Consider the following 22079-nt stretch of genomic DNA (forward strand, 5'->3'; position numbering starts at 1 on the left):
ACCCTTCCTTCCATCAGAATACTAATTGTGTGTCTCTCCTTTGCCCATATCTGGTAGCAAAGTAATTATTCTTTATGACTTTTGCCTTCAATTTTGACTCAGCTAGATGATTATGGAAAGGACTGATAGATTCACAGGACTGACCCTGTGAATCTAAAACCTCATATCCATAAAATATCTGACAAAAATGTTTGTTGAGATATCACTATTTTCATTTTCCTAGTGCGAGGTAGAGATCAAACTGACCTGCTATATGTTAACACGATAAGCTGGGAATTTTGCCAATGAATCATAAATGATCTAAAAAGCAGCCAAAACCATTGTGTTTCTTTGCTGGGAAAACAGTTAATCTGTCCAGTTTTGGGTGGTGCCAACTGTTCTTAATTCACTGACTTTCCTAGGTCCTGTTCCTTTTCTCACTGTTGCATTAAATAACTGAGCAGAGTGAGAAGATGCACTTATTTATTATGGAAGTCTGTTCTGCAAAGTTCTAAAGAAGCATAAAGGAGAGTGACAAAATGGGACAGCAAGAAAGAAGAGTATCATTTACATCATCAAGTGCCTTGAATGCATTTTAGGTGATGAAAAAACCCCAGAAACATTACTCTCTTTCCATTTTGCCTATTGGCATATTATATTCCCAGTAAGAAAATACAGCAAATTAAGACAGTCTTTTGTTTGTGTAATGCAAGTACTATTTTAGTATAGAAAAATTATACCTGCTGTTGAAAAGGAATGCAAATTAAGCAACTTTAAAATCTAATTACTTATGTTAGATCAGATGGTAGTACAATTACATTAAGAAAAACTTCTATCAGATCATTTATGCTGTAGTATCTTCCTTATTTTACTTATTTAACAGTACAAGGAGCGTTTCATGCATAAGTCAGTGCAGGCACACTTCCTGGACTTAAAAGAAAAGTCATGTTTTATTACATATACACAGAAGATTCATAACAAAATAATATGTAACTGAGTTTTCAAACAAACTTTAGGACCAGTATTCACATCAGGCAGAAAAGATAAAAAGAAAAAAAAACACATCAATCAAAACAAAACAAATCATGGAATGGTTTGGGTTGGAAGGGACTTTTGAAGATCATCTAGTCCACCCCCCTGCCATGGGCAAGGACATCTTTCACTGGATCAGGTTGCTCAAAGCTCCGTCCAACCTGACCTTGAACACTTCTAATGATGGGGCATCCACAGCTTCTCTGGGCAACCTGTTCCAGTGTCCCACCACCCTCATCGTAAAAAATTTCTTCCTTATGTCCAATCTAAGTCTACCCTCTTTCAGTTTAAAACTGTTGCCCCTTGTCCTGTCACTACAGGCCTTGGTAAAAAGTCTCTCTTCATCTTTCTTATAAGCCCCTTTATATATTCTCCAGGCTTCTCTTCTCCAAGCTGAACAACCTCAACTAATTACAAAAAATGTTACAAACCTCCAACCAATTACAAAAAAGTTACAGAACTTACCGCTTCTCCTGTAGCAACTGGCAACCATCAGCTGCCACTTCACTTGTGTCGGTCTGCATATAAATAAAATAAAATTATGCACACTGCCAAACAATGAATAAGCAAAACAATCTGCATAGCATTGGTAAAGACCTACTATTAAACTACTCTTAACATTTTTCACCTAGCACATTGGCTTCCTAGGAAGAATTTAGCTTGTTCAGCGCACACACAGTTTACCCCTACATCATGCTCCTGTGTTCAGCCCTCGATGTCACTCATTTGTAGTCCTGTATTATAGTCTTTCTCCTGCTCATGATTCTGTGCACCAGACACAATTAGTAGACCTGACACGTGAGCCACTAATTTTTGTCTGAGGTACAGAACCACGCAATGGGGAAGAACAAAATGCTAAACAGTATTCTGAGGAAGTCCCACCAGTAGGGTCCCAAGCATGCCCAAGGGATCCCTGCCAGGAAGCATGCTCCCCACTTACAGCTTCAAACTCCGGCTTCTCCTCTGCATCATCACCTCGATGCCCTAGCTGCTACCTGCCCTTCTCTTTTTAGCACATAATGGTGATAGATATGATCAGAGAAAATATTTGAGGTGTTTGAGCATGTACAACAAAACTGTTGGACTCTTTCCTCATTCTTATCAAGATAATGTGAAAATTAAGAAATTTTCATGTCAACAGTGTAAGGATGCTCTGTAAGCCAAAGCACTTTTCACATGTGGCTTACAATTCAACAGCAGCATATCCCAAAGGCACTGTACACTAACATTTTTCAGAATAGTTTTGTACTTATTCTCTTCAGTTTTTCCCTCCAGTCACAGCACAGGCCATTTTTAACTCTAAATAATCTGTTTGCCTGGTAGTTGCCAAACAAGTTTATGAAAGACAGCTGCTTCATCTTTTTTAGTTTCAGCTGAATACGTCTCCTGCAAACAATAAAGACAGCCAAGCAGACACCATAATAAAGTTTATTACGCAGTTCAGTATTAAAATTCTAGAGAATAAATTGTCAGCAGCCAGCATTAGCTGCACAACTCCTTTTATTAATGATAGATTTGGGCATGCTAGTAAAATGTAAAATAATGAAAAACCGTTTCTCAATTCATTGTCTAACATGTTATCTTAGAATACAATTTAAAATGTAATTATTGTGATTAAAACACTGAATACACTAAACAATGTTAAACTAAAAAATGCTGGTCATGGTTAAAATAAAGTTATAATTTTAAAATGTAACTTTATTTACAATTAGTAGCAATTTATAACCCAACGTTCATATTTATCAATTAGTATATCTAGACTCTATTTTTAATACCAAATAAACACCAAAACATATATGTTATCTACTATTAACGATCTCATCCCACAGAGAAATAACTTCTCTGTATTACAGGTAGATTACAATTACAAATAATAATTAAGAACTTCATATGCCAATTATTCCTAAGTACTTTTCAATCCACATACTTCATGTTTCATGCATCGACTGAGTGCAACATGAAGCATAAAATATTTAGATTTTTGCCAAAACAAGATTATGAAATAATTCTTTTCAGTTTCAGCTGTTTCTTTCCAAAGTTTCTAAGAAGGCTGTGAACGCCAGCATATGCGATCGCATAGCTTGACTAAAACACAATTTTTTAAGGTGGCCAGTATTTATACTGAAAAGAATACTGGCAAACCTATGAACTGTGATTTCTGTGAACTGTCTCCTGTGTATTTTCATCTAATCTACATCTCTATTTCTTTATAATTATATCACAATTTGGGTGAAGTCTATGTTTTTCTATTTATTTTTGTTTGAATTTTTAATACTTATTTAAACCTCGGATTTTCTCTTCTGTAGTTAGTCTACTCTAACTCAAGCCCTTTCAAAACCAGAATTAGTATTTTTTACTGAACTTCTAACAACCTATTTGCAGTATAAGCTTTCCTTGAATAATATTGTAGAAATTTTTGTTCACATGCCGTCTTGTTCATGCACGTCATTCAGATTCAGAGAACAAAAAGAATGTCAAATTTTAGATCATCACAAGACAAGCAATAACTGAGGTTTGCTTAGCCTGATTTTTGATAGGTTTCCCAAACCTATAGGTTTGGAGAAATAAAATGGAATTGGAAATAAAATAGAGAAACTCACACTTGTTGGAGTGAATTTTAGTTGCATGAATTTTAGTTGGTCTATTAACTCAAAATTCTTCATGAACATACAGACAAATTTGTTTCCACATAAAAAGACCATATGCACGTCTTTTTAGAATTCTGTTTGAACTCTGGATTACAGATTCAAATTTGACCAAATTTTTGTTTATTAACCATTTGTCTGGTAAGCTCCCTTTCTGATCTAAAATAAAATATATGGCCTACATACTTTCTTAAGTGCATTATATTCTGCTAAAGGACAATTTCAGCAATTAAGTTGCTGAACTAAACTCAAAATATTTCAAGTATCTCTATCAGGATCAATTTGATCTGTCAACTTATTTTCACTAACCATCGGTAATTCTGCACTGCACGTTTTTGCTTACTTCTATACCTTATTTGTAATAGCCTTTTTATGGGAGTGAAAAGTGGAAATGCAGCAAGAACTGCTAAAAGATGCATTTATCTAAACCATCGAATCCACACCGCATGATAAAATAACAGAAAGGAAATATTTCACATAAATCCATAGGGAAGGAGGTGTTGGTGGCTTAGGAGAGCTGTTCGCCACTTCATAGCTGTGTTTAATGGCAGAGGATAGAGAAAAGAGATTCTAACACCTAATACTATCTTGGGCCCAATGGAGGATCTTACCTAACATTGAAATTGCACAGTAAGAGCGAAAACACACTATAAACAAACAGAAAGTTGAGAAAAATATCCCAAATATTCTTAACTCTGGTATTTGCTTCCAGTATTAAAGACATCCAACTAATTTATCTCTAGGTATACTTATGGATGTCTAATCACAAAATATTTGAGTAGGCATAAAATAATAATTACTTACAGGATAAGTGCTGCTCTTTCAAAGTACTCAATGGCTTTTTCACAAAACTGAGTGTCAATGTAATAGGCTCCAAGCCATTCAATGACCTCAATGTTTGAAGGGAAATACCGGTATGACTGACAAAATAGGAAAGGTGAAAGAAACACAATTTTAGTGATAAACAACATCTTTATGTTACTTCTGGAATATCTTACTCAAGTGTTTAATTCTCCAGATGCCAAAAACATGTAATATATGAATGGAAGTAGTGTGCTATACTAAGTAATCCTGAAAAAAAAAAAAAAGCGTGCCAAGTTTTCTAATTACAGAATGCTTTTTAGAAGTTACCTGAGATGTCCGTCACATTTTCCATCTAGCCTTATTTGAAATATTATTTTAAATAGTTTACAACAGCAAAAATGTTTACTTAGATCATGTCTACACGTGGATAAGTTACCTAAAACATTAAACAATGCTAACTAATACATGTACAATTCCACACTCAAATCAGTCTGCTGGAAAACTCACCTAAAAATGTTCTTTTCTATGAAATACCTATGTACATAAATAACATTTTTGGCTTTTTAGAAATTCCCACTGAAATAGGCAGCAAAATTATCATCAAGCACAACTCCACTAGTATTCAGATTGCAACACGGCCTTTGGTCATCCTTGCTTTACACAGATAAAAAAGCCTCTCAGATTGCAGCAAAGCAACATCCTGTCTTATTCCTGTTTCTAAAACAGAAGAATGTCTACAAACTACAGACAGTACTATAGCTGGTTTGAAATAAGCGAGGATGCCTACCTTTAGGCAACTGTGTATACATAATGTGTAGCTGTACCATTAAAATATATATTTAAACTTACATACATAAACACAAACACATTATATATCTCTCTCTCTCCACATCCGTTATACAGATATAGCTTCCAATCAATGCAGTCATGTTACACACCTTTAAAATTACATTTATTATATCAATTTTTTATTTCATCTCAGACTATATTTTAAATTAAAATTGTTAGGGGTTAATGTAAACAATGACCATATGAAAAATGAAAGTCTGAGATCAAATACCATGTGGAAACACAGGCTATGTGTTTCCTTAGGATCTGACTACAAAAATTAGATTTTGTCAACTCACTCTCCCTCAAAATCTTTTTTTTTTAAATGACGTTTTTAAAAGTTTAAATGAATCAATTGTTAATTTGATATAGGAACCTATGACAAAATTGTCTTTAATTATGACAAAGTGCATTGGAAAAGCAATAAAGAGCAAGTACCTCATAGTAATAATGAAAAGCTTGGGATTTATCACCTTCATTATCATATAATTTCCCTAGCTTTGAAAGTACATGTGGATCAGTTGGTACTACACTGATCAACTGCAGGAGCCACTCTATGGCTTGATTGGGATCTTCCATGATCTCATATCTGAGTTTTCTTCAGTCAAGGACTGATGCCGATGATATTTTGACTTACTCAGAATTCCTACTACTTTACATAATGTAATCCATATGCTGGACAGATACGCCAGTCACTGTAGTGTGGGGATACATTGGGATTTTTTACACATTGTTTTCATAATTTCATTTGTATCAGGAAGTATTTTTGTTACACTGAAGAAAGAGAAATATTCAGAGGCTTTGGCTGCTCTTTCACCTTAAAAACACTTTGGGCTCAACAGAACTTTGGGCTCGGTTCTCCTCTCTGTCACTAATTTTACTTTGACTTCATCATTTATAAGAATGAAGTGTGAGAACCAGGCGATTTATTTGTAGCCTTTACAACTTGGTTAGTTTTTTTATAATACATCATTTTGTCCTAGAGTAAGCGATTAGGTAAAACTGCTATTCTCAAGAAGAGACTTTTGCCTGCAGTGAGATTTTCTGCTCTATGTCTAGGAAGCACAGCACAGACAGTGCATGAGTCTGGTCCAGAGAACAGAGGCAGCTTTAGCTGCAATTAGGCCTGCAGCGTGCTCTCCCCTCCTCAGTCACCCCTCAGCAGCACAATGGCTCAGACCTCTGCAGCAACGTGAGCTGGAGCTACTGCCCAACATGTTTTTTCGGTTTCTGCTGCACCCTACCCTTCACGGAAAAAGCTTGTGAGTGTTGGTGGAAAGCAGTTTTATATAGCAGTGGAGCAGAGAAATTCTCCCCCAGATGGGAAATGGGAGTTATAGGGCCGTTTATGCTGTTGTAAAGGGGCTAAGCAAGGAATGAAGATCACAGCCCTTTTGTATTTTTGGAGGTTACTTATTTCACTGACTAAAATATATTTTTATTACCTTCACTATTCTTAAAAATGTAGTACAGCAACTGGAATCTGTTCTGCTTTGGGGAGGATTTTGTTATGATTTGCACATCCTCAGAAGCACTGTTAAAGAAATTCATAGTGTAGAATATCACTGGTGATGTGCAAAGCCAACCCCTCCCCTCCTCGTCTTTTCAATCTGTTGAGCTTTTGCAGTGCTGGGAGACAACTATTTTCTTACACATACACTAACTAATCTGAAAACAGCTTTCAGAACAGAACTTCACTTTCATTAACTATATTATTTTTTTCTTAAAGGTTTTACTCAATTGTGCTTTCATCTGCCACATTATTTTCTTAATAAAATCAGCAGCATTTTAAATATTCCAGGACACACTTTAATAGTGAGTGTAAATGTATTCCCTGCAATGTGAACAGTCTTAATGTATTTCTTCACTTGCTTCACTGGAAATGTCCAAGAAGGTTGTAAGTTCTATTCTCGTTTTTGCAAACATCAGAGAACAAGTCTATGCAATCAATCATCCTAATTATAATGGACACTACGGTAAATTTCTAAGTTGTTGTGTCATGATTGAAACACATATTTCGGATTAAACGACTTTACTAAAACCACCATCCCTCATCATAATCCAGAAAAAGATACATGTTTGCTATCTGGTAAAGGACTTGGGCACTATTTCGAAGGATTGCATGGAGTTTCAGAAAACAATCCAAAGCTTCATCTATTCTGTTTAACTTCTTGTATGTTAAACCTAAAAAATAAAGGTTACAGTATTAACGCAATAAGAAAAAGATTACTTCAGCATATTAACTGACAGAATAACCAAGAAAAATGAAATAGGAACACGGTACTCAGAGGCAGTGTAACTGCCTTGACATTGACAGACTCTATTCTTGTAATATGAGCCAAGCTTGTAGTTCTTACCAGCTAGTATGACTTACTAAACTGATAAACACAAGGAACACGAACCTAATCAAAGACCAAGAATGTATGTAATCTCACTTTTTGAACAAGATGAATGAGGGAAAGGGAGGGCTTTTAGAGGAGAATGACTCTGATGGTTTAATAATGCTAAAACTGGTATATTTTTTGTAGATAGAAATTTTTATCTTCAAAGAGACTTAATCACCTGCAATTACTAGTTGATATTGTTAATACTGGTATTTTTTTGCAGAACAGATAGGAAGTACAAATTAATATCTTGCTGTAACACAAATTACTGAATAAAGTAATAATAATTAGTATATATTTCTAGACAAGAAAACTTTGAAACCCGGATTCTCAGAAACATGAGTGTTACCTTTAGACAAAAGCTAAATCACAAAAGCATCTTTGGCTTACCAAGATTATAAAGTGCTTCAGTGCATGAGGAATCATTCCTGAGAGCTTCCTTATAAAACTCAGCTGTTTTTTCATAGTCTCCGCTTGCAAAAACAGTATTTCCTTTGTTAGTTAGAGCTGCTGGATTGTACCTATCAGAATTTACAGCTAAATCTGCGTAGTTAGCTGCTTGTACCAATTCATTCTCCTACATGAACAAAACAAGCATTGTATTAGTCATTTGTCAGTCAATTTTCTTGCAGCTGTGGCTTCTTACAGTAAATACAGCAGAATTTTGAAAGATTGAGGATGAAAAAAACAATACATTCTTTAGTCCTAAAATATTCCTTATGTATTTGCATAAGGCAGATCATCTCTTTCAAGTTTCAGAGAACTTAACACGAGATGTGTTTTGCCACTGTCCATTCAGTCTGGAAGTTTTCTTTGTTGCAACAAAGTAGTATTTCTTAACAAAACAAAAATAAATCCCCATACCTTACAAACTTCATACACAAACACACCTGCCTAAGCTACATACTTCACATGTTCCTGAAGTTCAGCCAGGGTCTTCAGGACCTGAGTTTTAAATGCAGCTGCTGAGCTTCTGCACAAATCACACTGCAAGCACACTTCTGTGGCCTGGGGCTCAGTCTCACTCTTCCTCCCAGCAACAGGATACAAAGGACATGCTCCAAATTTCAAGTATAGCCAAGAATGGGTGTTCCAGAATAACCTCTCTAACATGCAGTTTCTTGTTGTTTACAGAGATTATTTAGACAGACACAAAAATTGCTAGATACAGAAGTTGCTATATAAACTGCAGTTCTTAACTGGTTTTGTTGAAGCACTTACCAAATAATAAAGGAATGAAAGGTTTGTTGCAGCTGCACTCTTCACTCTGCTATCCTTTTTCTCAAACATTTTTAGTGTCTCTAGTGCCTAGAAGTAATTTGGAAACAATTTACTTCCCACTGAAGAAAACCTATACCAAAATTCTTTCAGAAAGCATTGATAAACTTCACGGTAACAAACAGCTAAAATTACCAACTCATATACGCACATATATGAGAATTACTACAGCTTATAACACATGCTTGTAAGCACGTACACATATATTTATATTATACATAATATTAATCTTGGTCACAAAATTTCAGTAGAATTGACTATTTATTACTTCTTCAAAATTTAGATTAGATATTGCTACCTTGAAGTACACAGATATCTGACAATTCTATAAATACAAAGGCTGCAGTGACCATGAAATGGTGGAGTTCAAGATCCCGAGGGCACCGAGGAGGGCACACAGCAAGCTCACTACCCTGGACTTCAGGAGAGCAGACTTTGGCCTCTTCAGGGATCTGCATGGTAGAGTGACAGGGGACAAAGCCCTGGAGGGAAGAGGGGCCCAGGAAAGCTGGGTAATATTCAAGGATCACCTCCTCCAAGCTCAGGAGCCATGCATCCCAACAAAGAGGAAGTCAGGCAAAAACGCCAGGAGGCCTGCATGGATGAACAAGGAGCTCCTGGACAAATTCAAACACAGAAAGGAAGCCTACAGAGGGTGGAAGCAAGGACAGGTAGCCTGGGAGGAATACAGAGAAATTGTCCAAGCAGCCAGGGATCAGGTTAGGAAAGCTAAAGCGCTGATAGAATTAAATCTGGCCAGGGACATCAAGGGCAACAAGAAAAGATTCTGTAGGTATGTCGGGGATAAAAGGAAGATGAGGGAAAATGTGGGCCCTCTCCGGAACGAAACGGGAGACCTGGTTACCTGGGATATGGAGAAGTCAGAGGTACTCAATGTCTTTTTTGCCCCAGTCTTCACTGGCAAGTGCTTGAGCCTCACCGCCCAAGCCACAGAAGGCAAAGGCGGGGAGTGGGAGGATGAAGAGCCGCCCACTGTGGGAGAAGATCAGGTTTGAGACCATCTAAGGCACCTGAAGGTGCACAAGTCCATGGGACCCGATGAGATCCATCCGCAGGTCCTGAAGGAACTGGCAGATCAAGTTGCTAAGCCACTATCCATCATATCTGAGAAGTCGTGGCAGTCCGGTGAAGTTCCCACTGACTGGAAAAGGGAAAACATAACCCCCATTTTTAAAAAGGAGAAAAAAGGAAGACCTGGGGAACTACAGGCCAGTCAGTCTCACCTCTGTGCCTGGGAAGATCATGGAACAGATCCTCCTGGAAGCTATGCTAAGGCACATGGAGGACAGGGAGGTGATTCGAGACAGCCAGCATGGCTTCACCAAGGGCAAGTCCTGCCTGACCAACATAGTGGCCTTCTGTGGTGGAGTGACTACATCAGTGGACACGGGAAGGGCTACAGATGTCATCTATCTGGACCTCTGTAAGACCTTTGACACAGTCCCCCCCCAACATCCTTCTCTCTAATCTGGAGAGGTATGGATTTGATGGGTGGACTGTCCGGTGGGTGAGGAATTGGTTAGATGGTCGCATCCAGAGGGTAGTGGTCAATGGCTCTATGTCCAGATGGAGACTGGTGACGAGTGGCGTCCCGCAGGGGTCCGTATTGGGACCGGTACTGTTTAATATCTTCATCAATGACATAGACAGTGGGATCGAGTGCACCCTCAGCAAGTTTGCAGATGACACCAAGCTGAGTGGTGCGGTCAACACGCCAGAGGGATGGGATGCCATCCAGAGGGACCTGGACAAGCTGGAGAAGTGGGCCCGTGTGAACCTCATGAGGTTTAACAAGGCCAAGGGCAAGGTCCTGCACTTAGTCTGGTCGGGGCAACCCCCAGTATCAATACAGGCTGGGGGATGAAGGGATTGAGAGCAGCCCTGCCGAGAAGGACTTGGGGGTACTGGTGGATGAAAAGCTGGACGTGAGCCAGCAATGTGCGCTCGCAACCCAGAAGGCCAGTCGTATTGTGGGCTGCATCAAAAGAAGCGTGGCCAGCAGGTCGAGGGAGGGGATTCTGCCCCTCTCCTCTGCTCTGGTGAGACCCCACCTGGAGTACTGTGTCCAGCTCTGGAGCCCCCAGCATAAGAAAGACACGGACCTGTTGGAGCGGGTCCAGAGGAGGGCCACCAAAATGATCAGGGGGATGGAAGACCTCTCCTATGAAGAAAGGCTGAGAGAGTTGGGGTTGTTCAGCCTAGAGAAGAGAAGGCTTCGGGGAGACCTTCTTGCAGCCTCTCAGTACTTAAAGGGGGCTTGTAAAAAAGATGGTGGCAAACTTTTTGGCAGGGCCTGTTGCGACCGGACAAGGGGGAATGGCTTTAAACTACAGGGGGGTAGATTTAGACTAGATAGAAGGAAGAAATTTTTTACGCTGAGGGTGGTGAAACACTGGCACAGGTTGCCCAGAGAGGTGGTGGATGCCCCGTCCCTGGCAACATTCCAGGTCAGGTTTGACGGGGCTCTGAGCAACCTGATCTAGTTGAAGATGTCCCTGCCCATGGCAGGGGGGTTGGACTAGATGACCTTTAAATGTCCCTTCCAACTCAAATCTATGATTCTATGATTCTAAAACACAAGTTTATATTATTTGCTTTTAATCTAGTCAACTAATTAAAATTCTCATATCTATTTTTCCAGTTCTTTACGTGAACACGAAAGGATTATTAAAATGCTTATTAAAAAGCTAAAAAAGTACACGCTATATAAAAAAATATGCAAGACAGTGTAGGATTGGATTTCAACTTGCAATTGTTTTGTGTAATAAGACAACGACACCTGTTTAAGTCTAGGAAGTACTCAGACATGAAGACTGAAGCCAGAAGATTTTTTTTTTTTAAATTCTTTTACATAAAAACTAAATTTCATAAACCTAAAAATAAAGATGTTTATGGACAAAAAGTAAACAAATTTATAGCTAATAAACTATCAAAGAAACTTTGAAATAAAAGGCAGCTTTTTTTTTCATTGACTATGTGATAACGTTTGTAACTGCAGACTAAATTATTAAGAAAATGTGGCTTCTTTACACTAAATATTTATATTAACTACACAAACTGTTAGAATAGTGAGCCCAGTTCTGTCATCTATTACAACACAGATGCGGCAACCTCAATTTAGCCATCAACATTAGCAATTCAAAAGTTTCCTTCTTCCTTTATGAAACCTATAAGCTGCTGTTTACATATCAAAGTGAATGCATGATACTGTATGTGGAATGCTGAAACAAACAAAGGAAACAAGTTTTAATTGACTGTCATACATACTGTTTTTACAGTTACTTTACACAACAAACATGACTGTACTAATGATGTGTAAAATGACAAAGGATATACAGCTAGATGTAGTCCATTGATTTAGTCAACTACCTTCCACCCAAGAACTACGAACTATTAAAGATCATAATATTCTCCTAATAGAAAATTCTCTAAAGAAATACACTAATTTCAATCAAGAAAAGCATTTCAAAAGTTAGGGTCTAGATTTTGTGGTCTCTGAAATGTAAGACTTCAACTATTATAATTTTAAACTTTTATATATATTTGTGACTTTCTCTAAAAAGGGAATGGTCCCAAATATTTACAGATGTAACACTACTATATCCGAGGTACTCTCTTCAGCAAAGACTTGCTTCTTTGAGTAAAAGCTGTACATTTCTTAAAGAATTCATTTTTAGTGAACTTGGAGCTATGTAGTTCAAAGTCACTTTCTGAAAAGCCATTTCCCATTGTAGCTGATTTGTTTACCTTTGCTTTTACTGCTAAATGGCACCTTTGATGATAAAGATTAGAGTGGAAGTAATCTCTTTTTTATGTATAATGAAAAGTTCATATGACTCTGAACTCTGCTCACTTACTGGTAAATTATGTTGCAGGTCTCTTGAACCATTTCAGCAATTATGAGCCCTAGGATGAAAATCCACAGCAATACTCCTTTTGTCCTTGCAAAGTAGAAATGCTTTCACTGTATCGTCAGCTGAATTTATATATTTCTAAATAACTTCTAACTTTTTAATCCCAACAATAATGATTACTTAGATTCAACAATCAAGACACAGATTGTCCGAATTATTCTTTGTGACATGTTTCCAATGTACCTGAATTATTTGCATACAGAAGTTAAATGTCAAAGTTTAAACCCAGGGTCTGCCAGAGATGTTAAGGAGCTGCATGGCTAACCTGCAGAATTTTGTTTGTAAATTTATTTTCAAAGTTTTTCTTTGAAATTAAGAAAACATTCAAAATATCTAATACACAAAATCCCTTACTAATAAAATACAATCTAGAAATATTATGGTAATTTCCACCCTGATTTTTTTTTTTTGCTAGAATTGTTTTAAAATAACATATTCATTATGATGACCACATAGTTAAGCCCATTGTAGTTACAGAAGAAATCTAGTTCTTTTTTTTGAAACACAGTAAAACTTTCAGCCTTGAAACTGAATATTTCAAAAAGTTTCCATTCGTGTGCTTCAGCCAAAGGTGTGTTGAGCAGGTGGTGAGTTGGTAAGTATATGAACAACAGGCAGACAGGATGAATATAAGTGGCAGCTGCAGTTTTATTAGAACAAAAAAAGACTCTCTGGAATCACCGTTCTGCAGTCCCACTCTACTATTAAGTAGTTTCAGTGCAGGTTAAAGGTCTTCTATCACATAGTCAAAATAAAAAGAGCATCATCTCCACTTACTCCTAACTTCCAACACCCTTCCCTCTCCCTCCATTTGAGTACTCCACAGAAACATCACCAACAGTATCAGTATCTCATTTTACCTCTGCGGATTGATTTTTTGGAAATCGCAAAAAACTGCCATCAAAATAGTGAATTCTTGAGATCATATGACTGTTTACCTACCTGTAACACTCTCAACCTCCAAAAGCTATCATCAATAAAGCTACTAGATTTGCCGAAAATTTTCCAAACTCTAAAACTGCTTCCTGATCTCAGAAAAGCTATCAGTCAGACATGCAGTATAATAAAGGATAACTCTCTTGCTGTATCTACAGGGAAGGAGAAAAGGACAGGACAGACAGGAGGAGCAAGAGTGGCTCAGGAAACAAGAAGAGCTTAAATATGAGAAGGAAAAGTGACCTAAAGTTAAGCATGTGGCCCGGTGTGCATCCCTCCAAGCTATGCGAAGGTAAAGGACTTTAGAAGATGACAGAGGTATTCAGCTTCAGCTGTAATTTTGCTGCATATGATCTCTCATACTTCTTGCCACTCATGCAAACCCAGGGATTGCTATATTCCTTATTTATTCAGCATTCCTATCATTGAATGTACTGAACAGTGCATGTTAGAAGGAAATTGAGCAAAACCTGTCATATCTGAGTTTCTTTTTGCTCAGATGAAGCTGTTTTCCAACTGCTCACATTTCAAACCAAGCCTTTTTTCACAGGCAAAGAAAAGATCACATGACAATTTTGATGAAAGCCTGGTATCATAAATTGTCCCACAACCTATAAAAATTTGATTAAGAGCAAAAAAATGCATTTGTCTTAAAATAAAACATTATAAAGAAAGCTGCACATTCACTTAGATAATACCAAAAACTTAAATATGGTAAGTTGTGGTATTAATTTATACACCTACACTGGCAATTTATATGCATAGAAAAGGAAAGCTACAGTTAACAGTCTGCTGTACTTATTAGCAAGAGACTGGTGATGATTTTTACCATGAAGGCAGTTCAGCATAAAATTCATTGGCAGAAATCTGTCTAACTAGTGATTGCACAGCCAGTTGCAGAAAGAGATCTTACCATATAAATAATTTCAACATAGCCAAAAGTTACTTCACACGTATATTTAAAAAATATAACAAAACAATGAAAAGGGAACATGTAATAATAAGCATGATAAAAAACTGTTAAGTCACAAAGATTTTGGTAGATCTATCTTCTCAACTTCTGCCAGTTAAAGAATTTTGAGCAATGAGCTATACTTTTACTTGGAAGTACCAATACTGTATCTTTTCTATGACCTTCCTCATTTGCTAATATACACCGTGGCTTAAACTCCTATAATATGTTTTCAGTAATGGTGATTCATCCTAGCCCTCTGTGCCCTCCAGGGGAGCAATGTTTTATAAGAGATGCAGAACTGTCCAAGATCCCGAGCAGATGCTTAATTTAATTCCAGTTTGTATTTCAATGGAAGGATAGGAGGGCTGACTAAAGTTCAAGGTCAGATTATAATATTTTAGGGAATGCTTTAGTACATAGGGAACAGTGAGAATACCATAACATAAACAATAATGATACATATGAAGTGCATCTGCATATATTTTGGTACTATAGTCAACCTAACTGAGAGAAAGATTCAGCTCATACTAAGGAAAACACCTCCACATTGATTAGCAACATGCTTTCTAGGCTCTATTGACTGTACTGACTACAGTTCCATTAACTGTAATGACAGCTTGGACACCCAGTGAAGCTAAATGTGTCTTAATTTTGACATGAACTGCATTCACTGTAACTTCTGTGAAGGAATTTCATTTAGATAAAAACACTGATGAGAGATGAAATTTATAAAGTTATTTTACAAGCTGCATCAATATAATTATTATGTTTGCATAAATCATTCTTTCCCTTGCTGAAAAATATGCTGTGGCTAAGAAAGATATCTTTGCCAATACAGTATTAGAAAGTAGTAATGTGAAAAGTTACTATACCTGGTTAAAATCCTGCTGCCTCAAGTAAGTAGTGGCTTTATTTATTTCCAGGTCATTGGCTAACTCTACATAGTGGGAAGCTTTCACTACTTCAACACACCTGCAACACAAAGCAAGCCATAGAGATAAACAAAATGCATTTGTGCAAATGCCACTTTAAGTTATATACTTTTGCAGCCAATTTGATTTCCAAAATGAGTTGTTCTTAGCTATTCTTTCTTTACAGAGGCAATGAGCACTTTATTAAAAATATTTGAAAAAACATTTTATTCCCATAACCTACCTTAATAATACTATCTCTGCTCTCATTTTTTTTTAGTCAGCTGCCTAAATATCATGTTATTTTCCATCACTGAGTGATACTTGATGTCAGATATTAAGATCATTTTTCAAACCATTTTCTTCAGATACGTTCTATCAGCTGATTTTTCAAACCTGAATTCCTGTTGCATATACTACCAAACCCATAAACCAGCTTAGCGAACAAAGTCGAGACTGCAGATTGTGCCCCTGAGCTACATAATAATAATAATACAGTCAAAATAATAAACCTTTTTCTGATCGTCCCCCAGTTACTTTTGGCTTAGGGTCTTCTCCAAAATGAGGGCAGAACAAAACACAGCAGACAGTTCAGATGTTCATTCACAGACACCATCTTCCAGGGTTTGATGTGGTGTACTTTAAAATTGCCTAATCATTTGAAGCAAGACCTTTATTTATTGTATGCATACACTGTTCTCTCAAACTGTTTGGAATTAAGCACAGTAAATCAACAACTTTGTGGGATGCTTCTTTAATCCCTTCCACTTTTTTTTTTTTTTTTTTTTTTTAAGTGGTGGAAACCCTTTTTCTTTTCTCCTAATAGTTGGCTAATTTGCCTACAAAAGTTTAATTTAACAAACTGCCTGCTGCTATAATTGGGTTGGCATATGGACAGTCTCTATAGAAAGTATACAAATGCCTTTTGATGTTGGAGGAAAAATTATATTGAAAAAAATAGCAGTTTCTGCAAAGACACCTGTAATAAAAGAAAAGTCAAAAACCAGTTCTCAGCTGTTACTGTTAACATCTTTTAACCATAAAATGCAATGAGATCTAACTATCCAACTGCTCCTTATGGAATATGACAGAATATTCCCAAGATTATGTCACATTTCAAGTAAGAAGTTATGAAATCCGAAGATTATTTGTGCCCACTTTATTTCTGTAAATAGAATTAATCTGATTAAAAGCACATTTAATACTCAGAGGACTCATAACAAAATGTAGTATTTGGAAAACCAAGCTCAAACTGCTGGTTAAAAACTTCTTCACTGGGCTTGAATACCTCAGTCTAGAAGAATAGAGAGTAAATCTGTCCTGATATACACAAAACAATCCCACACATCTCACCAGAAATTGTTTAGTTAGATATGATTGATAGATAGACAGAACAGATATGAAAGTGTGTTTTACGTCATGAGAAGTATTTTGTGGATAGCACTAAGGAAACTGAGTGTCTGACAACCTTTTCCAGTTTTCTTGAGCAAAAAACAAGATACAGAGCAAACAAATCTGACTTACTCATGCTAACAAGTTACAAAGCAGCAAGCTAATTTTCACAAGACATACTGTTTAGGTTCTGATAAGTCAGAATGGCAAAAGTAGGGAAATTGTAAGATTATGATGATTATTAAACCATCAAACGCCACCTTGTGGACTCTAGCAGACTAAACATGTCTGTGTGAGAGATTATTTCATGTTAGTATAAAGAGCTTTATTAGTAAATTATAATTATAGGACCTGCAAAATTTGAAAATAATCCTAACTGGCAAAAAAAAAAAAAACAGGTAAAGGAAAGTTCTCTTTTTCCAAACTTCCTTCATTTCCCAAACACTGAACATATCTGTTAGTAATGTTATGGTTGCAGACACACAACATTCATTTGTGCACATGTTATTTTCCAATAACGTTATTAAAAATACTAAAAATATCAAAGTAAGTCCTTATAATAGAAAACTAAAAATTAGTTAAAAATACATCTTGAAAAGCTATACTAATAATTTTTGTACTGTCCTTATAAGAAGTGTGTCTATTTTATTTTGTTTTAAAGAGAAGAGTATACTGCTGTAGAAAATACCACAGAAAGCAAAAGCTAATCTGTAAATTGAAAAATAAAGTCAATACAAAAGCCAAAATGGTAAACTGTATCAGCAGCCTATCACAGTGTACACTTGTATAAATGTTTAAGAAACAGTAGATTAAGTTAAACATTAAGTTTATAAATGAACTGCAAACAAACCTTTCTAATAATATTTAGATTCCAGTGTTTTATATAATGACTCTATGGACTAATGAAAACTTCTTAGGCACCCCAAGTCTTCATTATGCTACCGTCAAACTTACCATCTTCAAACTTCTGTATAGCATTTGTCTATCGAGACTTTTAAAAGTTCTTCAATTTTCAAACTGAATTTTCAAATTCAATTGAACTTTAAGAAGCTCTTTTTGTGCTAATACAGAACAGTTCAAAATGTATAATTAACAGTTGAGTTTCAATGATACAATGAAATTAATTTTTAACACAGAATAGATTCTAATGCTTTGTTTTGTTTTTCTCCAGAGCATTATGGAGGCAAACTGAAAATAGCCTGGATGCTATGTTTGAGATGTGCAGCAAACTATGTTTCCCAGGCTGTTTATGTTTGTGAATCTGGTTTCATAACCAGCATGAGAGATGGGCATCTAGTTTAGACAAAAAGAAGCCCCGCTTGACTCTTACCAGTCATAGCCCACTGCAAAAGATGTCTCAATTACTGGTGCAATGAGTTTAGCAGCTGTCATGATGTATTCCTCTGCCATGGATTTCCTAAGGAAAAAAAAAAAAAAACAACACAAAACCCAACACACAAACATGTCACCATTTCACCATGTCAAAAAAATGTAAAGAAAGAATAACCAAATCTTGTTCTTGCGTCTTCCTGCATTCAGGACAATCTTAGAAGTCAATCTAACCAGGCCCCTGCTACTGCTACTGCCCTGTACCTTGATAAAGCTCTCAGTTTTTTCTGTCTTCCTTTCACTGAACACTGTAGTTGTATTTTTAAAAAAACCCAATGTTGCAAGTTTTAAGCAGTGTAACCTATAGCATTTGGGGTAGACATTCTACTTCAGTGCGGTATACTAAACTGAGTGATCAAACTAGTTCTTCCAAGCGTGTTCTTTCTTAAGAATTACGAGGACACTTTTATAACAAGAGCTATGGACACTTGAGAAGACTGATAATACTTTCAGGAGCTAAAATCCATGGCACCACAATCAAGAAAGAATAGACTCCACCATTACCTCTCACGTTCTATTTGTCTTAAGCTGTCATTTTTAATGGCTTCAATCAGTAGATTTGTATGTGGATCATCCTGGAGGGGGACAAAACAACTGCAATTATGCCAGTATACATGCTTTTTAATTATTTTATAGACAATATGACTGTAAACATAAATTGATGCAAATTACATAATCTATAATGTCAGTTATTTACTTTTCACATTTCAGAAAGCTAGCTTCAGTTTGAAGTAGTTTTCTAACCACAAAATCTGAAACTTGGCATTACAACTACTTTAATCCTGTTTTTTTGCTCACGTATGTGGTCATAGCTCACATTAGGGCTGTTAATAGGTGTAGTTAATGTCATGTGTATCAGACTGGGAAGGCTGCAAATCACAGTGAGAATACTCACATGCTTAAAAATAAGAGCATGCTTAAGCATTTGCTGAACTGCGGTGGTATTCAGCAGATGAGGACTTGTGCTACCTTCTCATTACAATAACTCGCACGATCATCTTGTGGTTTCTATCACACATCTCTGTTAGTACTAAAAGAACTAATGCAGGGATGCTGGGTAGCCATCCCTTCCCTCATTTATTGGGGATAGATCATAGATTTATACAAAATAAAGACCAGAAGGAAACTTTGTGATCTCTTCTCTGACCTTTTCATAATAAAATACAGAACTCGGAATGTCTGTTAAAACTATAGCTTGCCTATCCTTAGAAAGAACTTCTACAGTCTAAAGCTTTTCTTCCAATGAATGATCTTACATAGTCTTCAATTAATTCAAGTGTTTAATGACCGTTACTGTTACATAATTTCTAATATGAGAAATGATATATATCAATTATATATAAAAAGATACATATGAAATTACATACATATTTATCAATAAATATAAATAAATATATATGCTTCATATATTAAATTTTATTTGCTTATGCTAGGACAATAGGAAGCAACAACTACCCTTAAGCTGTAAATAATTTGCAGACTAATTATATCTTTGATCTTTAGGACTGAAAACAGAAGCTTTGCATCACTGAAAAAAAAGATTGCTAAGAGAATATAAAGGGCTTGCCTTCGTCTTTCTATAGAGGACCTTTTTAAGAGGGACCCTAAACCTATTAATTACTTTTTCCTGTCTTTAACATCATGAGGTGCTCGTTTCATGGTACAAAGGAAGTCCAGTTTCCAAAGTCTAATAAACTAAAATAAGCATATATAAACTTGAGTAAAATTTTCTTCTGAAAAATAACACTACAGTATTACAAGTTTTATTAGCACTCATTTGAGATAACTTGCATTAACTCACTCATTGCTTTGCTCTCTTTATTTTGGCTTATAAGTATTTCATTAAAATTTTATATAAAGGAGGCAAAGCAATAAGTAAGCTATTTTTTGCGTGGCAGTTCGCACAGGCAGGGTGTGCAGGGAAGGCAAGTAGGCAGGGCGCAGCCCCCCTCCTGGCTCTAGAGGCCAACTCAACTAGTAATTGTCGGCTTCCGAGAAGAGGACCAGCTATGGTTTCCACTCGGCCGAAAGCTGTCGCCAGAAGGCATGTGGCGACCCAGACAGAGCTCACACGCAAGCATACAGCTGTCCAGGTCTCTGGCTGCAGGGAGTGCCTGAGCCTGTCAGCTGTACCAGAGGGCAGCAGAGACACCACCTGTGCGCGGTGTGACCAGGTGGATGATCTGCTCAGCCTGGTGGCAGAGCTGAAGGAGGAGGTGGAAAGGTTGAGGAGTATCCGGGAGTGTGAGAGGGAGATAGGTTGGTGGAGCCGCACCCTACCGTCCCTGAGGCAAAGGCAGCAGATGGAGGCTCCGCAAGAAGCAGAGGATCCCCTGCCTTCTTGCCTCCAGGTAGAAAGAGGGGACCTAAGCGACGGGAGGGAATGGAAACGGGTCCCTGCTCGGGGTGCCAGGCGAACCCCCGCCCGGCCTCCCTCACCTTCCCGGTTGCCTTTACACAACAGATATGGGGCCCTGGAACTTGAGGGCCAGGCAAACGAGGATGTAGACGAAGGTCCATCCAGGGGGTCGCCTAGGATGAGGCAGTCAGCCCCACGCATTATGACTGCCTCTGCTAAGAAAAAAAGGAGGGTAATTGTCATAGGCGATTCCCTTCTGAGGGGAACAGAGGACCCTATATGCCGACCGGACCCGTCCCACAGGGAAGTCTGCTGCCTCCCTGAGGCCCGGGTCAGAGACATCACTAGGAAGCTCCCTGGTCTGGTACGGTCTTCCGATTACTACCTGCTGCTGGTTATACAGGCTGGCAGTGATGAGGTTGCAGAGAGAAGTCCTGAAGTGATCAAAAGGGACTTCAGGGCACTGGGGCGACTGGTTGAAGGATCGGGAGCACAGGTAGTGTTTTCCTCCCTTCCCTGAAGGAAGGAAAAGGATACTGAAGGATACTGAAAAGGATACTGAAAGGAGCAGGAAAACACACCTGATCAACACGTGGCTCAGGGGCTGGTGCCATCAGCAGAATTTTGGCTTTTTTGATCATGGGGAGGTTTACATGGCACCAGGCCTGCTGGCAACAGATGGAGTCCAGCTGACTCACAGGGGGAAAAGGATCATGGCTCACGAATTGGCAGAGCTCATTGAGAGGGCTTTAAACTAGGTTCGAAGGGGGAAGGGGATAAAACCAGGCTCACTAGAGATGAGCCTAGGGGTGGCGTGCCGATGCCAGGGGTGAAATCGATAGCCCAGCTCAAGTGCATCTACACCAATGCACGCAGCATGGGCGGCAAACAGGAGGAGCTGGAAGCCATTGTGCAGCGGGAGAGATATGACTTAGTCGCCATCACAGAAACATGGTGGGGCGACTCTCATGATTGGAGTGCTGCAATGGATGGCTATAGACTCTTCAGAAGGGACAGGCGAGGAAGGAGAGGCGGTAGGGTGGCCCTGTATGTTAGGGAGCGTTTCGATTGTATAGAGCTCAACGATTGTGATGATGATACGGTTGAGTGTTTATGCGTAAGGATGAAGGGGAAGGCCAACAGGGCAGATATCCTGCTGGGAGTCTGTTATAGACCACCCAACCAGGATGAAGGGGCGGATGAAGCGTTCTACAAGCGGCTGGCACAAGTCTCTCAATCGCTAGCCCTTGTT

At 37.8% G+C, this 22079-nt stretch overlaps 1 protein-coding gene across 3 annotated transcripts in view; it reads right to left on the reverse strand.

Moving 5' to 3' along the window:
• Positions 1-22079, reverse strand: part of IFT88 (intraflagellar transport 88) — a 59931-nt gene that overhangs the window by 19422 nt on the left and 18430 nt on the right. For all 3 annotated transcript variants that reach the window (XM_076328121.1, XM_076328122.1, XM_076328120.1), the window contains exons 13-21: positions 18973-19043; positions 18410-18496; positions 15649-15748; positions 8894-8980; positions 8063-8249; positions 7364-7472; positions 5727-5877; positions 4461-4576; positions 1477-1529 (exon numbers count right to left, since the gene is read on the reverse strand). In XM_076328121.1, coding sequence (XP_076184236.1) covers positions 1477-1529; positions 4461-4576; positions 5727-5877; positions 7364-7472; positions 8063-8249; positions 8894-8980; positions 15649-15748; positions 18410-18496; positions 18973-19043 — 961 coding nt within the window. The remainder of the gene's footprint in view (positions 1-1476; positions 1530-4460; positions 4577-5726; positions 5878-7363; positions 7473-8062; positions 8250-8893; positions 8981-15648; positions 15749-18409; positions 18497-18972; positions 19044-22079) is intronic.

Source organism: Aptenodytes patagonicus, chromosome 1 (assembly GCF_965638725.1).
Source record: "Aptenodytes patagonicus chromosome 1, bAptPat1.pri.cur, whole genome shotgun sequence".
NCBI classification, from domain to species: Eukaryota; Metazoa; Chordata; class Aves; order Sphenisciformes; family Spheniscidae; genus Aptenodytes; species Aptenodytes patagonicus.